General features: G+C 41.8%; 1 protein-coding gene across 12 annotated transcripts in view; it reads left to right on the forward strand.

Annotated features, from left to right (window-relative positions):
* CTNND2 (catenin delta 2) overlaps nucleotides 1-18,036 on the forward strand; it is an 883,391-nt gene that overhangs the window by 841,630 nt on the left and 23,725 nt on the right. For all 12 annotated transcript variants that reach the window (XM_070587191.1, XM_070587196.1, XM_070587195.1 and 9 more), the window contains one exon: nucleotides 3,062-3,146. In XM_070587191.1, coding sequence (XP_070443292.1) covers nucleotides 3,062-3,146 — 85 coding nt within the window. The remainder of the gene's footprint in view (nucleotides 1-3,061; nucleotides 3,147-18,036) is intronic.

The following is an 18,036-nucleotide window of genomic DNA, read 5'->3' on the forward strand; positions in this document are numbered from 1 at the left end:
TCCAGAGATGTTTTAATAAAATGAAAATTCTTTATTGAAAATAGAATTTTTGGAATTAAGGATGATTTAATATTTGGAAAATGGAGGCAATCAGTTCACTCTGGTTAATTTATAAAAATTCTTGCAAATCTGCCCTCCCTAAATTGTCCTTAAAAATTATTTACAGAAGTAAATTTAGTTCAAACCTGATTTTTCAATATGAGACAGCATGAGAAAACACAGATGGAGAGATGTGCCTATCTGTGATTCTCCATTTTATCTATTTATACATTTTATTTCTAAATATACGCAAGCTTAAATATGCCATGATATCAGTAGGTCAGACTGTCAAGCTGCCGTTCACAGTCTGTTTGAATTGTATAACTCACCGTGTCTTGCTAATACTACCACTGGGCCTGATGTTGTGTGGTCCTGTTGCTGCAATGGCTGTGCGGAACACCCCAGATGAATTGCACCCACTGAAGTCTTCAGCCACCCCTGATTTGACAACTCCAGTGAAGCTCAGACATTGCGTAATCATTAATGACTCTTATAGGAGTCTTATACTTACCATTTTGAAGTCTGATAACTTATATTGTTCTTTTCACATCACATCTTTTTAAACACCCATTATGGACATTCTATCATGTCCATCTGTTTCAAAAGTACATTTGGGTTTTTTCTTCTAATTTTAACAGTTATATAGGAAATAGTGTTGAATGTGTCACTGTATTTTGTCATAAGACAGAAAAGCCATTAACAGTCTCAACTGTTACTTGTCGGGAAGGAACAGTGTATTGTGACTTAGGTTATAATCACTTGTCACGTTAGAAACACTCAATTGTTCAAGTCCTTCAATCAATAGTTATAGTTTTTCAAGTAGATGTTGCTATGGTACCAGTCTAGTGGATGGATCAAAATTAAAGTTGAAAAAGAAAGCAATGTTTCTTTGACCTTCATGTGTTATTATAACACCGTGATGTATTGGCATTTTAATTGGGAGGTTAAAACCTGCTACTCATTACACATTCACAGTCTCTTTCTATTTTGTAACCAAGAAAAAAGTAGAAACAAAAAATTACACTGTGTCAGAGGAATTTTTGCATACTAAATATGTTTCAACTACATTGTCGCTACCTGAATATTAATAGATGTTTTCCAGAGTTGCTTGGGTATTGTCATGGACATATTCTAGCTAACAATGATAAAATACAGCAAAACATAGCATTTAATCTTTGTTCAGCATTGATTATATAAGAATAAAATGTACTTGATCTATTTCCATGAAAAGATCTAAAACTCTGTCTTTAAGTCAAAGAAATTTAATATTAATTTAGAGCATGGTACTAACATAAATTGTGAAATTATTTAGCAACTGCCTATTTTACTAAAAGAAAATATTTATGTTACTTAAATATAGCTCATCTTTCATAGAGAAAAACTTTGGAATTTATAAGAACTCTATTTTTTTAATTTTAGAAGTACATGATATAACTAATAGATTTCAAACACAGCAGAAATTGAATTCCATCTCAGTAATAATAATTGTAAGAGTGGCTATTACTGTTACCAGTAAATAAATGGATGAATAAACCTTAAACTTAGTTGGTCTAAGTTGCAAACATGAAGACCCAGGAAAATAGCTGACATCTAACTGACAATGTAGTAGCATCCCATAATTTAATTACAAAATGCATGTTCTTGAAACATTCATTTACTCTGTCTCTCAAATTCAACCTCAACCTGATCCCATCTACCCATCTGCTCACTTTCTATTTCAAAGACCACTTTATGTCAAAGGCATTTTCGGTCTCAATTCAGATATTCTCTTAGGGGATCTATGGGCCACTGCACCACAAGTCAGCTTGTGGGGTGGACTTCACGTTGGCGTCTTCGTGAATCTTTATGTCCTGCCCAGATCCAGGAGTCAACACTCACATAGACCAGGGGTCAGCATACTACGGCCACCGGCCACACCCCACCACTGCCTGCTTTTGTAAATAACGTTTGATTGGAACACAGCCACATCCATTCATTTATATATTATTTACAACTCCTCTCATCCTACAATGACAGAGTTGAGTGGCTGCGACAGAGACCATATGGCCCCAAAGCCAGGAATGTTTATTACCTGCACCTTTATAGAAAAAGTGTGCCAGCCGCTGAGATAGGCTCAATGTCAATGGCAGCCACTAGCGTTGTGCAGCTGGTTGTGGAATCAGCCCATTAAAACAAAGAATCAGCAGGTAATTAACAGTTTCCCTCACCACTAGGCAAAGAGACTTCCAAGAATTTGATTGAATTAAATCAACATAGATTTATGGACCTAGTGTCTGTTTTGACATGCATATTGGCGCTGAACCACAAGGCAAAATATGTAGCTACTATTTCATAGGGATTTCAAAGCCATGACTCAAAAGAATGTTAAAAACCACTAGTCCAAATGTTTATGTGACGCTAGTTTCTCCCTATGGTCCAGAGGCTAGAACTTTAATTGTATGAAGGCTGTTATTTATAGATGCTTATTCATTCCTCTATATAAATGTAAGAGAGTGTGTGTGCAGTGTGTGCACACGTCTGCCTTCACTGCCAGTCTCTCGTGCTTGGCATCAGCAGGAGCTGGAGAGCAGCTCCCTGTAATCACGCAGGCGCGTAGAGCCAGCCCAGTGTATGCTCTCATGCCTCAGTGGAGAAAATGAATAGCTTCTTTCTTCTACTACACAGGTGTTGTACAACACTGCCATTAAAACCCCTGAATCTGGGGCCCTTCTTAATTGCTGTTTTTCTCTTCTTATGTCAAACCTTACATCTGCATCCTGACTCAATGCTCTGCTCTTTGGTTTCCATTTTGAAAATTCTTTGCAAAACTGGGATGCATTCCAGTCTCTTAGCCTCATGAGTGTGTTGATGAGAACGAGGATGGAGACCGGTGGAGCCATCCCTTGCACTCCCCAGACTGAGAGGAAAAGAGCCAGAAACCCCGTGAGGATATTTATTCATGACATTTCCTGCCAAGTCAGTGTCAATTTGAAGCCCGGCTGTCCTGCTCACCATCTTGCATGTCCTGTCTTTTCTTTATCAGACACTCTCCAAAAGTGGTCAAGGCCGCATCTCAGGTCCTAAACAGCATGTGGCAGTACCGAGACCTGAGGAGTCTCTACAAAAAGGTAAGATTTACTTTGCCTTCTTGGCTCATGAGCTACACACAAGCCCTGAGCCCAAAGACACAGTATTTGGTCATAATGAGATGCATCATAGATATGAAGGGCAATTGTCCAAGAGTCTGAGTAATTGAAACACAACTGAAATAACAGAATCTATGAAGAAGCAGAAGAAAAGGGGTCACTAAGTGTCCCCTGAATATACAGTAAAATCCATGAACTTTCTGGACTGCTCAGACCCACACTCATCAGGCCTTACCCTAGGTCGTCGTATAGAAAAGAAAATACTTGTTTTCCTGAACTTCCATATTGTACAATAGACTAAAACTTAATGAACTGAGGGCTTTTGCCAAAAAAAAAAAAAAAAAGCATCAACAAGTGTCAACAAGCAATTGAAGTAATTTTGGCGAGGAGACTGAAAAAAATATAAAAAGCAATTCGGGAAGTTGAAAAGTCTTGCAGTCCAGGAGCATTGAGTAGAGGACTCAACAGCTTGATGGTGTTCCTAGCCCAAGACCCCCACCAACTTACTGCAGAGGACGAAAGGGCTGATGTTCCTGATGTGGGCTGTAGACCGTGAGGAGGAGGCTAGGGGTATGTTCAGTAGACTCTCCCGAGGCAGACGGGAATTAATATCAAACATCTCAAAGGCATCTTCATCCCCAAAATGGTTTAGAAATAAAACCTTAAGAGAAAAATGTCACATCTAGAAATTTAGATTCTACACCTCATTTCCAAATGCTGCTAAATAAAGGATGCATAATTTTTCTTTTTTGGTTAAGAGGGTTAAATTCTTTAAAATGTCTCCCAGAAAGTTATTGTTTTGTTGTTACCAGACTAGCAAACATGGGTAGTTTAAACAATTGGTGATCCCACATAGATCTAAGTTAACAAATAGGGGAAGAGAACATGATTGATATGCAGGGAAGATAGCTTAGGCATTCATCTCAGTAGGGATTCAGAAAGCATCAACGCGGCTGGGGCAGGAGCATGGGCTTCCATCAACAACTGCCTGAAGCACCTTCTTGTGGCACCCTGGATGCCTGCCTGGAGGAGAGGGAGCCGAAGTCATTGCTGCCTTCATGCCCAGCCTACCAGTCTTGGGGTAGGGGTATGGGGCTGTAGCCAGAGGCTCACATCAGAGAGAGTGAGACCCACCTTGCCAGAGGGAAGATTTGTCTTTTTCTAAGCCAATAGGAAAAAGCAAATATTTAATAACTGGCTCTACTAAGTTATAGCCTGTTCCTAGATTTCCCCAAGGTCTTCTTTCCCTTAAGCATTCATTACTTTGCGCTTTAATTTATGAAGTTTAACCTATACATTTTTCTTTCAAGATTTTCCCTATTCCCTAAGAGGAAGTATGTTTAAATTGAAACAGACATGGCAAAATTAACTGTTAGAGGAGCATTCTAGATTAATTATATCCTTTTCTAAGTATCATGCACAGTAAGATAAGCCCTTCATCTAAAATGTTTTGGGTCCCATTTTGTTTTGGTTGAAACTCATATCCCAGCATTCCTGCTTAATTCCTCCTTGGACTCCTCCAAGAGCCAAATGAATTCTCTTCCAGTACGGAGTCCTTCAGCTAAACAGGCAGCCTGACAGGAGGAACACGCTATGAGTTAGAGAGAAGCTCATGGTTCTGACTCAGTGGCTCCAGAAGCTCAATGAAATATTACTGCCTCAAATAAACTCCACTTCCCCCCGGATGCTGAAGGTCTCTTTGCTGAAATACACCTTCTCATACTTATGTGCATTGAAGGGAAACTGCTTTTAGAGATGCTACTGGTTATTTGTTGAATGGTAGTACGAGATTTCCACCTTTGTTTTTTTCTGTGTTGGTAGTAGAGTTCAAAAAGTGTAATTGTCTTTCTATTTCCATGAAAAAAAAAGAATGTGTTCACAGGAATTTAATGGAGCTAAAACTCAAGAGCTAAAGGTGCTTTAAAACGTGTTTCGTGTGAGGAGAGTCAGGAAGGATGGGCTGGAGAAACTGACGGTGATGTTTTTAGTTGACTCATGATTAAAAAACATCGAGAAAGAGCTCTTCTTAATAATTTCCAAATTATGCAGTTGTGAAATGAAATGAGGACCTTTATGTTCAATATTATAAGTGCTGCTAATGGCAAAGCTTAAAATTCACAAAAGCTTTTCTTTTTGAAAAGTCTTTTTGTGAGAAAAACGAACTCATTCATCCTTCTGAATTGTTTTCAATCAGAGGGGAAATGGATTTCTATCTTGTCCTTCATTGACAATTTACATATCAGTGAAAAAATGTCTGATCCATATCTTTTAATTATCCGTGCTTCAAATCTATTTATTAAACAGCTATTTTAGGCTTAGAAAAGAAAGAGTTCCAGAGAAAACATAAGACATGGGAAGCAGCTACTGTGGGTAAAAATGAAATATGGAACAATTTTCGGAAACCTCATTTGGTTCAGAATTATATACTAAAGATTTACTGGATGAATTAGGAGAAGGAAAATTATAGAGTAAAATCTTGAAGTAAGTATAGAGTTTGCATAAATCAGGAAGTAAGAGGTAAGGGCATTATGGATCAGAGGACTAACATGAGTAGAGAGATAGAAATTGAAGGGAAAATGGCATATCTATGGGACAGAACTAAAGGTCCATCTGTCGTTGGCTTACTTCCTCCTAGAACCCAGGCACAGAGGCTGGAATCTCATTTCATTAGCTCAACCATTTTATTTTACTTAGAGAGACACACATTTAATACATCAGAATATTCTCCTGGCTGGGTGTGTTGACCAGTACAAAATTATATTTGATTCCTGATACATTTTGAGCCAAAAAATATTTGTATTATCTGAACCTTCAACTTCAGTGTGGCTTGGACTCCTTGTTTTCTCCCCTAAGGGAAAATGAACAATTGCAGAAGAACGTTATCACGCACAAGCTAAATAACATATCACTTCTTTTTTTTTTAACCAATCCTTAAGTTTTGATAACCACAAATAGAACTTCAAAATTTCTTTAGCATCCGTATCATTGCACAGGGTGTTTTCTAAAGGAAAAGCATATGAGCCTTAGGAACAGACTTGATATAGTGATAAAAGAGATGCAGATCAAAAGTTCTTGACTTCTTGAACGTTGGTACTTTAAAAAAAACAAGGTCACCAACACTATGGAGTGCTTATGTTCGACTATAGGGAGACTGTTGGGCTAGCTGATTTTGGAAGACAGGAGACAAACTGAGGGGGAAGGTGTGGACAGAATTATAAGATTATAGAAACCATTGCTTACCAACACTTATAATAGTACCTTAATAATCTGTACATCTCGAAGAAATAGTTATATTGATTGGGACACAGGCTAAACCGCTCTAACAGAGAGACTAAAAAATACAGAAGCTCAAGCTAAACAGGTATCTCTTTTCCTCTCGTGGAACCATACCTGGTTAGGCAGGTGGCCCAGGGCCAGCAGGTGATCCCAGGACCTGTCGTGTTGCTTTGCCTTGCACTAAGGGGTCGTCCTTGCCTGTGTGGGCAAAGCTCCCTAGCTCTTCCCCTCTCATACCAGCCCATAGGAAGAGAGAGGGGAAGTGAGGACTAGTGAGGTCTTTTTAAGGAAGTGATGCAAAAGTTGCCAAACACCTGCTCACATCCCGGGACCAAGAACTCAGTCATGTGGCCACACCAGCTGCAAGGGAGATGGGAAAAGTAGGCAGCCATGATCCCTCCTAAAACTTTGTGGTAGGAGGAAAGTAGTTATTTTACTAACAGAAGAAAGGCAGATGAGCTCCAGTAGTCATTTCCTTTTCTTCAAATACCTTAATATCAATTGCAATCACTACCTAATGAGGCATATTATTCCATTTTAGGATGTTCTTACTTGCATTAAGCAAAAATCTCTTTATTGGCAACTTCTGCCCTCCACCGCAACTTCTGCCCTCCACCGCCATTCTGAAAAAGTCTAATTTTTCTTCTGCGTGAAAGCCTTCTCATTTTTGAAGCTAGCCATCATATCTCCACGAGGTCATCCCTTCTCAGGCCAGACGTACTCAGTTCTAGATATATCAGTGATACCACACCCTTCACCGTTGCTATCAGTTTTTTCTACATGCTTGCAAATTTGTCAGCATCCCTTCTGTAATGTAGCAGCACAAAATGAGTATATTCCTCCAAGTTTATTTAAAGCAGAAGAAAGAGTGAGATTATGCTACCCTGGCACTGGGCATTCAATTTCTAATGAAACTTGAGAGCAGATTAGTGGCTTTGAGGTCATCATACTTTTTGATGAAGTATAAAGAGCATAGGACTTAGAATCAAATGGCCAGAGATTCAAGGCACAGCCTGCCCCTTATTAGCAGCCTGACCTTAGGCAAATGACTTGAGACCTCCCTGCGCATCAGTGTAAGAACTGACCTTGGGCGTCTCTGTGGCCGACTCTTGCTGAGGAGCAGTACGTAGACCTTCCACTCACCAGGTCTCCCAGTCAACACTCGGAGATGGGCTGGGGTTGTATTGTATCCAGGTGTCTGAACCTGCTCAGTAACCATTCCTAACACAGAGTCTACAGAAAAGTAAATAACCTCTTAAAATGGTCCATGGCTATTCTCGTATCTGGCAGAATGTTCTCTCTGTGCAGCTGGACATGCCTTCACAGCCCTAGAGGTTTTGGAGGCCTGGGCCTCCATGCTGCCTTCCTTCTGCTTTGTGTGTCAGAGTCTGGAACTTTCCTCAAACCTTGCATCAAAGAACCCTCACATCCTTTCATGGAAACTGTGGGAATCTCTCCATCAGTCCCATCCCTGCCCCTTGGGTTTCTCATCCATGAAGTAAATGCTCTAATCTCTCTATGAGTGAATTAAAATCCTTCATTCATAAATGCAGGGATCAAATCAAAGACAGATCAAATGTTAGGATCAAACTCTTGTTGACAATCATCTGGGCTAGAAACCAGACTGATTCTCCCCCAGTAATATTCATGGCCCTGTGTTTTCACAGTTGTGTTCCTGTAGCATCCCTCACCCTCCCACCTGACATGTGAAACATATCTTACACAATGAGCTGGTGTCTCCAAGAATACCAAACAGCCTGTGCTTGAAACTGAAGATGGTCCCGTTTCTCTGGATAGAGATGTTGTATTCACTATTGCAATTTTGATGAGAGAAACAGAACATAAAACTCATCTTTAAATGTCCTTCCTTTTATTGTCAGGAAGATAGACTCTCAGATTGTGTGTACCCTTCAGCCAGTGAATAATGGGCTATGATAGGAGTGGAGTCATGCCCTTCACAGCCCGTCTCACACAGGGCTCTCTTTTCTTACTGCTGTTGTATCCATTTCATTGGCTCTTGCCACCATTGCACTCACAAAACAAGAAATCAATAAGTAATTATGGATAGGTAAGGGATGCCTGCAGATTCCCACAAATGTCCAAACCATAGTGGAAGAGAGAGTGGACACAGCCCTCATATTGTCTTTCACTGCTTTCGGGAGACTGGGCACTATACACAGATGAGCCAGAAGTCCTGATCTGTGCAAACTGAAGTCATTGGTTTGTGCTTAACATTCCTTTGTCACCCTCATCTTCTGGACATTTAAAAATCATTACTGGATTCCAGTGAGAGCTGAAAAGGTATTTTTAAATATTTCTAAGAAAAAACAACACGGTCAAAATTCAAAATTTTTATCTTTAAGCTTTGCAGTAAGAAAGGAAAGAAATGCTTTAATACTTGCTTGAGTATGTTGCTATTTTGAGAATTGATAGATTTTTACTTTGCAAGTATCTAAGATGGTGATGGAAAAGCAGTAAATCTTCTATAGAAATAAATTTACTGAACATAGAGCTGTCATTTTATCAAGAAAATTGCTTACCAGGAATTTATTAATCTTTCTACTATTCTGGAAAATTCTTCACCAAGAGATGACTGGTAAGACGTAAGGACTTTGGGCCAGATTCCAAAACAACTCCAAGTCTAGTGTCCTCGAGACTTATAATTGTAGTTCAACTTCTTTCTTTTCTAAATCACTTGATGTCAAGTTGGAGTAGAAAACAAAAAAGCTGAGGTTAAACTCAGCTATGATGCTGTCTCCTCCGTAAATCTGGGCACTCACTCGTTGATGTTTGTATTGACAAATAAGGTCTTCCTTCATGAGGTCTCCTGACCTCTCTGAGTCAGTTCTCAGGCACTCATCGTACGATATCTGTCCAAAAACAAAGGCACAAATGGGAACAGAAGCAAAAATCAATTGTGTAAAAGTGGAAATCAATGCACATGGCAGCTGCTAAACAAGAAGTGACTAAATTATAGCTGTTGCTGGGATGGATCCCCACATCGGGGGAAATCCTACAGAGCAGTCAGTGCCCAAACTAAATGCTTCCTCTGTGCCTTTACCCTTTCACAAGGCTTTACCCATAGCATTTTCAATCAGAACCTACAAAAACACCCCAGAGATGAAAGCAGGGAAAAGGGATTGGATCAGGAACTAGAAAACTCAGTAAGTGTAATGTAAGTCTGCCACCATTCTTGTTACTTACTTTGGGCAATTAACTCAAACTTACTCCTCCTTTTTCAGTGGATCCCAGTAGATGGGATGATGTTACATCTGTGAGAGCCTTAATTTGCTTGGGTAGAAAGAGAATGTTCAGTTTCTTCTCTCTTCCCATCTCCATCTCCTCCACCTCTCATAAGCTATTCCTTCCCTTGTCCCAACACCCCCCTACCCACCAGGCTCTGGCAGGGAAAGGGGATGAGAGGAGAGCCGAGCAGAGCCAGGCCAATGCAGGATGCAGTTGTAGCCTGGCATTGGCCCACTCTGCCTGTGGGAGATGCCCATGTGCTAGCTCCTTCTCTCGTGGGGGCAGTAGTTTAGTTTGCTCAGAGGTTTCACCCCCCTACTGAGGACCGCTGACTTGGACCTGGCCTCCTGCAGCTAACTGCTCTGAACTCTCCATCAGCCTCAGGCTTCTGCTGCTGTTTAAGAAGAAGAGTACACTTTATGAATATAAAATTCTGGACAGGCCTGAAACTTAAGCTTCTTGAGCTCCATGGTCAGTCCACCTCTGGCACTGAGTCTATGTATCATCCTGCTAATGTCACTGAACACACCTGTCCCTGCAACCCCCAAACTCCAGAGAGCCTGTGGTTAAGCTAAGGAAGTAGTTCACTCCCTGGGGCTCAGGAGGGGTGGATGGGGAATGCCCAGCCCACTGACCACCTCCAAGGAAGCCCTCACCGCCAGCCTCTTTTACCCTCTAGTGAATTCTCAGCCTGATCTTATGTAACCTGGAGGTGGATCGTGTGCTAACACTGCAGAACTCTATTTTGTCCTCCACCTTTGGAATTACGAATGGACAAACTGATACTTTACTTCCAGAATGTGGAGCAGTGGGGCATCTATTATTCCCTGCCTTGGGACCTTAGTCAAAATAGAGACAAAAGGGAAAAATCACCTTAACATCCTGTCATAGCACTTTATCACAGGTATTTAATCATCTGCATCTTGTCCAAATTTCTGATCAGTTTTGTCTAGTAAACCCAAAGTAAACATGGCTTTAGAAAAATCAGAAATTTATTACCCTCTGTATTAGTTTTGTATTGCTGTGTTAACAAATTGTGATAAACTTAGTGGCTTAAAACACACAAATTCATGACCTTACAGTTCTACAAGTCAGAAGTCCGAAGTGGATCTTACTGGGCTGAAATTCAAGTCTTGACTAGATGTGCTCCCTCCAGAAACTCTCGAGAGAATCCATTTCCTTGCCTTTTCTAGCTTCTAGAAGCTGCCACTCTCCTTGACCAATGGCCCATCCGCCATCTTCTAGGCCAGCAGCATAGCATCTTTGAATCTCTTTCTGTGCTTCCATGGTCACATCTCCTTCTCTAACTGTGACCCCCCTGCATCTCTCTTATAAGGACCCTTGTGATGACATTGGGCCCGTGCAGATAGTTTAGAATAATCTCCCCCTTTCAAAGTCTCTAACTTAATCACAACTGGAAAGTCCCTTTTGCCATGTAAAGTAACATATTCCCAGCTTCTGGGGATTGGGACGTGGACGGCTTCGGGGGCCCATTATTTAGCCGAACACCCCCTCTCACTTAAGAGTCAGAGTGTAATCATCCATGTTTGATATTGTGCCTCCCAGTGCGGGGACGTGGCTCCTTCTAGTTCGGTGCTCACCTCTTCTGCATCCTCCACATTGGCCCTCAATCTGTCCATATTCTAGGCAACTGGACCCGAACAGGGTAGGGGAGAGCATATCTTTTCCTTTCCGGGGCAAGCCGTTGAACTTACTTCCAGATCTCAGGCACGTGGCCAAATCTCCCTGCAAGTTAGCTGAGAATTGGGCCTAAATGAAAAACAGAGTTTCTCTTGCAAAGTGGAAAAATGATAGAAAAGACTACCAAGATGTTTATGCCCATAGCGATCATAAGGTATGCATGCATGTAAGGTACGCACCAACGCCAGTGCTCCTTTTGATACCTGTCCCCAGTTTTTATAAAAACCACATTCTTGAGAGATCCCACAGTGCTTGCGTGCAATTGAACATGCTTCTCCAGGAGTTACCAGTTGGCTTCAATTTTGAAAACTGTCCCAAATCCATGACTCCTTAGTCTATGCAGAGAGGCCAGTTCAGAGGGGAAAGAGGGAAGACTGCAAGTTTTCCTTTTCATAGCTTGAGCAATACAAAGAACATTAGCAGCCCCCAAGGGAAGAAGTGAGGAGGTCACAGAATGTGGAGACACCTCGGAGGATCTTATTGTTGCTCCTTGTCCTGTCATAGCGCAGTGCCCGGGGCAGGCTGTCCATAGCTCCTGGTGATGACGCTTCATGAATTCACAATACCCATGCACTCCGCTGAGGACCAGTCACACTGTGCTCACGGGAAGTGACTCATTTAACCAGACAATAGATTTACCACTGGTAAAATATGTACCAATGAAAATATAAAACAAAATACACATCACTTGGGCTTTTCCTCTATGCCAGTCTATACCATAATATGCCCATTTTCTCACTCTCATTGCTAAATAGCACGTGATTTTTCTTGGAACCATCCTCTTAATCCTATTAGCAAATGTCCATTGCTAGTTATTGCACTCATTCATTCATTCAGCACGTGTTTCTTGAGTACCTACTATATCCTTGGCTTTATTTTAGGTACTACAAATACGGAAGTAAATATCTACATATTGGGTTACCTTTCTCAAATACATAATGGCATTTTAACAGTGATTTTTGGATAGTTTTATTTTATGCTTATCTTTATTGGATTCTATTCTAAAATATAAATTTTTTTTTCTACTTATCATCCAGGGTTCTCGTTAAGTCTTTCTTTTTGAGCAAGAACCTTATGATGTCATTTTCCTCTTGTTCAGCCTCTACTACTGGTCATTCTTCTTCTATAGATATACTTTCCCTTTGTGCTTCTACTTAAAAAAAGAAATGTCCCTCCCAACCACCCTGCTCCGTCCTCTACCTGACTACTTTCTGCTCTCACATTTCCCACCCTTCACAGTTTAGTTTCTAGAAAGTTTGGAGTGCATGCACCATGCCTGTTTTCTCACTTTCCGTCTTATGCTTCAAGCCCCTGCAGTCAGATGAGGCATCTGTCCTCACACCTCCATTGAAATTGCTCGCAAATGCAGTGTTCAGCTAGTCCCATTGTCTGGAGGAGTCAGCGAGGGCTCACAGCTGTAACAAGCAGATCTAAACATCTAATGATGCAGCTCAATAGAAGTTTATTTTCCTTCTTATGCAACCATCCTGGACAGGTGTTCAGGTGGGCAGGTCAGCTCTTCTCCAGGTGGAGAGTCAGGAACAGACTCCGCCACCATGCTGTAAGGCCTGCCACCATGCCTGGTACATCCCATCGCCTTATACTCTTTTGGCTAGATCTCCATCACGACCACACAAAACTATAAGGGAGGCTGGGACATGTGGTCCAGGTGCGTGACCAGGAAGAAAAGGAAATGGATTTGGGAGACTAGTTAGCAATCCCTGCCACATCCTCCCTTACATAATCTTCTCTGCCATCACTCTGTCCTGGTTTTTCTCTGACCTTGCAAACCGCTCCCTCTGAGTCTTTCTTGCAGACTCCTGGTCTTCACTGAGGCATCTCCGCTTTTCCCTGGGTACCTTCTAGTGCAGATGATCTCATCTGCTCCCATGGTTTTTAAATACATTTGAAAGCCCGTGGCATCCACATTGATTTCTCTATATGGTCTTCATTCCTGAACTCTTAATCTGTATAGACAACCACCTACGTGGCATCTCCAGCTCAGTGGCTCACAAGCTCTAACAGTCCACATGTCTAACAGGCATTCTCGGCACCTTCCCCAAATCTATTCTTCCTCCATTGTTGCCCATCTCGGTAAGTAGCACCTCAGCCACCTGGTTGTTCTTTCCAGAAGTCTAGGCGTTATCCAATTAATACCACCTTCTTCCTTATCTCCACTGTATTTAGCAGCAAGCCCTGTTGATTCTATTTTCTAAATACCTCTCGAATCCAAGTCCTTCTCCCATCTTTACTTCCACCACCATCTGTCCCTAGTCCTGATGCAGTTGCTTCTGACTGGCTTTGTGGAATCTGCTTTACCATATTCATCTACTTTCCCTTAAGCATTCGGAATACGCTTTTATAAATCCAAATCTAAGCTTCTCAGTCTCCCAGTTAGGATAAAGCCCCGCCCATCTCTTCAGGCTTACCTCCCTCTACCCGCCCCTCAGTCACTTTGTTTCAGCTGCACTGGCCTCCTAGTTCCCCTCGCTCTTCCTTGCAGAGACAGGGCTGTGCCAACCACAGTACCTTTGTACTGCACGGGCACAGGTTATTCCTAAGCCAAGATGCCTTCCCTCCTCTCCCTCCAAGCCTGGCTATTTCCATCTCAGTTGCACTGTCACTTCCAAGGAAACCTTCCCTTCTTCAACTCTCCATCCCTCATAACAACCTGCACTTTTCCTTCATGGCTTTTACCAGAAATGTGATGTGATGTGATCATTTTTAAATGTGTATCTCCCCCACATATCCCCCTCAGGAACCATGCCTACCTCTCTTTTCTCGCCTCTGTGCTCTGCACAGTGTGAGGTACTTATTAGTGTTTATTAAATAAATGCAACAATGCAGCTGCCCTGAGTTTAAGCTCAGCAGAGGGCGTGTTCCATGCCTCTGCTTCCGCTTCCACGGTCTGAAGCATTCCGAAACAGGGTGGGATGTGGAGACCTTGGAGGTTGCGATCCAGGGTAAATTTTGAACTTATTGACCGCTGGTGAGTATTTATATAAAATACCTGGCTTTTCGAATGTCAGGGTCACTTCTGTACTGGAAGCCAGACATTTGGTTGTGTAAACCTGAAGACTAGACTTTGTTCAACTTCACTCCGAATTTAACTTTGCAGCACTAATTGGAACACAGAGGCCATGGTTAAAGATCATCCACGTCAGATCTTTGTTTTAAGGCCTCCAAAGTGACGCCAGGAAGACAAGAGGACTGAACTGGTCTCACTTCAACTTCCCGAGCTGTGTTCTGCATTCTGTTGGTACCAATTAACTACTGGTAGTTAACAATGGGATACTTTCTTGGACTAAATTTCTTTCCAACTTGTCAAATCTTCTCGGTGATGTTGGTTCTTTAGAATTAGGCCAGTGGCAGTAAATTGAATTCCCGAAATGGATTTACTTGATATTTGCTTTTAAAAGGAGGCACTGCAGTAGATTCTTATTCTGGTATATACTGTACCTTTAAGTATCCAAATCAATTTCATTAAATTTCATTAGAAGCACCAGAGCTGAAACAAATGCAAGCAACTGGTATGTCAGGTGGTATTTATTTCTGCATTAAACTGCAAATACTCCCTTTTGGCCCTTAAGATTTAGTTTAAATATTTAACTCTAACAGCTTTTGGAATTGTTGATGGAATTAGTTTTAATGAATCTTTAACAAACAGTTTACCTTAAAAATAAATGGAAGCTTGTTTTATTACAGCAAAGAGAGCTGAGGTTTCATTGACGTGCAAAATCTGGCTTGGTCTTCAATCACGGGGACTGTGACTGCTCCTTGGATTTTTTCTGCATAATACCTTTTATTGAAATGAGGATGTATGTATAACTGCGACTATTCTAGAATCTTCTTTCTCCGCTTCATGTGATTACAAATAGGTCGATGCTGCTTAAAAATGACTGGAGAACTGGCACAATTTTGAGCCACCAGGTTTTTCATAAGTGAGCAGTAACGTAGCTGGTTACTTTTTTCAGAGGATGGCAACAATTCCTGTTTTGACTTTCGTTTGAAAAATAGGTCCCTGATGAAGAAGTCCTGTTAGTGAATGCAAGTAACAAGCTGTAAGTGTTCTGGGTTGAAGGAGTGGGTTGCTAAAAGCCCAGAGGATTTTCACTACATTTTCTTTATATCTCAAGTCACTCAAAGCAAATTAGAATTGACAAGCTTTACGGGCTGAGCACCTTCAAGGACTCTAAGGCAAAAAAACTTGTATTTGTTACTTCAGAACCAAATAGTCTCTGTATGCCCACTGAGAAATTCTTGTCTAGAGGCCAACTAACTCTTAGCGGATTAAGGCAGTTTCAGAGCTGTTTGAAAAATGGGAGGAAAAAACACCAAGGACTGTACACTGGCTCACAGTGTCCTAGTATATATGTTGGGTTCCAGCTATATCCCCAGTGGAAATAAACAACTATTCTCCTTTGTCAAGGTTAATTATTAGTTGGAGCTTTTGTCTGATTCAGAAATGTCACTTGTCATTAGCAAACATTTGTTAAGTCTAAATTCTAAGTATAGAAAATTCCCAAAACTCGCCTGGAAACAGAGCTATAAATGGGAACGTCACCATTTAGCTTATCCTCACAGCTGTGCATATTCACTAACTGTGTCACCCTCCACCCCACCGTTGTCTAGTCTCAGAGGTCGGAGATCACAGCATAAGAGCAATTGCTTTCCTGCAATCTCATCTCGGGAAGCACACTAGTGAGGATTTTGTATTAACTGCTTTTTCTCTCTCCCTAATCACCAGATCCTCCAAACAACCGTTGAGATACTGACTCTTCCTCTCCACCTTCTCTCTAAGCTCTTTCATAATGCACATTGAGCAACGTCTGTCCCTAACCCCTTTCCCTCCTCCTCCATCGGCAGTGTCCTCCGTTCCTTCTCCAATTCAGCATTAAGGGTACGGGGGTGCACTCCACGGCTCAGCTGGCAGTGACACTATGTGCTCTGGCAGTCAGGGGCGGAGGAAGTCTTTGAACACTCCCACATGACTCCCTCATTCCATCACACCTAAATGCTCTACACACCTCATGTGGGCATGTACAGCACAAAGACAGCAGTGACACAGGTCATCAGTGCTCCCTGCCCAGTAATGTTCCCACAAGGTGACCCGTTGGGAAACCAGCCCCTTCAGTCTGGTAGGCACATTCCAGCAGTAGGCATGGGCTCCTGTACCCAACCCTAAAAGAAACTGGAGCATATCTAATGAGAAATTGTTGCACTCTCCCTTGTCTTCCTTTTTTCCTGGCTCTCCTAAAGATGTGTGTTGGGGAGAGCCGAGTGTATTTGCCGTGGACAGGTGCTTGTGTTTTCTGAGCTGCAGGATGCAAGAAGCAGTAGAGATGTGGCGGGGTGGGGGGTGCTGGGTGAAGAACATGCTCTGAGAGCTCTGCAGGGAATCAGCACCCATGCAGGGCCAGATGTGGCAAGTATAATGATGCTTCCGAATTATTTACAAGACTGGTTAAAGATGAGGCAGTTTTACATACCTCTCATTGAAACATGGACAGCTGAGAGCAATTACCATTTAAAGTGGAGCAGGCAAGCCGTAGGCCACTACTTTTTTTTTTTTTAGGTACCAGTTTACCTAAACTAACACTGCCTGAAGCCTAGCTGCAAGTAAGTCATAAAAGGCAGATATAGCAACAGCAGAAGATGATATTGATGAGGTTGCTCTAAGCTAAAATAAAAAAACACAAGGCTCTGATAACCTTCATTTTTCCACAAAAAATAAAGTTATAAGGACTGTAAAGGCTGCTGTAAACCCCGTAACTTTCATTAGCATTTCATTTTACAATAATTAATGCAGATATCTTTAAAGCATTGCATCCAGCTAGCATTTATTACGTGTCTCTGTGCTGCAGGTACTATGCTAGGAACCAGGTCTTCAGAAATAAGCAAGAACCCAGCAAGGGAGACAGACAGGATCGCAGCAGCCTGGAGTATGACCTCATAGCATTTTGTTCGTAGCAGGCAAGGAAACTATAGCAGCATTGCTAAAAACTTCCCCCAATCTCGGAGGCATAATTCACATAGCAGGAGTGATTTAATGCATGTGCATGGCCTTCCTCCTGTTGACCTAGCACAGAACTGAGCGGGAAAAGTAAGATTTGACAAGTAGAAAAAGGGATGGTGCTATGCCAGGTCGTGGAGCTGCCTGATCAAAGGTGTAGACGTGTGAAATTGAATCACATAGCCAGTGAATGCTGGGTAATCAGGTGCGATTGGGGCTCAGTGTGGGGGGCACCTCTGCTCTGAGTTCAGGACCTATTTTTGTTCCTGTGGAAGTCAACCTTGAGAATGCCTGATCCGACATTCCCAAATGGAGTGGCAGACTTAAGGGCCTCCTAGGGTTTAGCACTTTAAAATGTATTCTGTAGCCCTATTAGTCGCTGCCACTGCTGTGTAGAAAATCCAAGCCAGTGGTTCACAACCATGCTATTCATTAACATCACCTGGGGGCTTTTGAAAAGACCAATGCCCAGGCCCTACTCAGAACAATTTAAACAGAACCACAGGGACTGAGGCCCAGATGTTCCTATTTTTAAAATTGCCCAAACTGATTGAGTCATTTTGCCCTTTATTTATGGAAAAGAAACTGAGACAGAGCTCACCAGTAATTATAATCCTAATGGATGCTGGGAGAGAA

This window comes from Equus przewalskii, chromosome 20, assembly GCF_037783145.1.
Source record: "Equus przewalskii isolate Varuska chromosome 20, EquPr2, whole genome shotgun sequence".
Classification (NCBI taxonomy): Eukaryota; Metazoa; Chordata; class Mammalia; order Perissodactyla; family Equidae; genus Equus; species Equus przewalskii.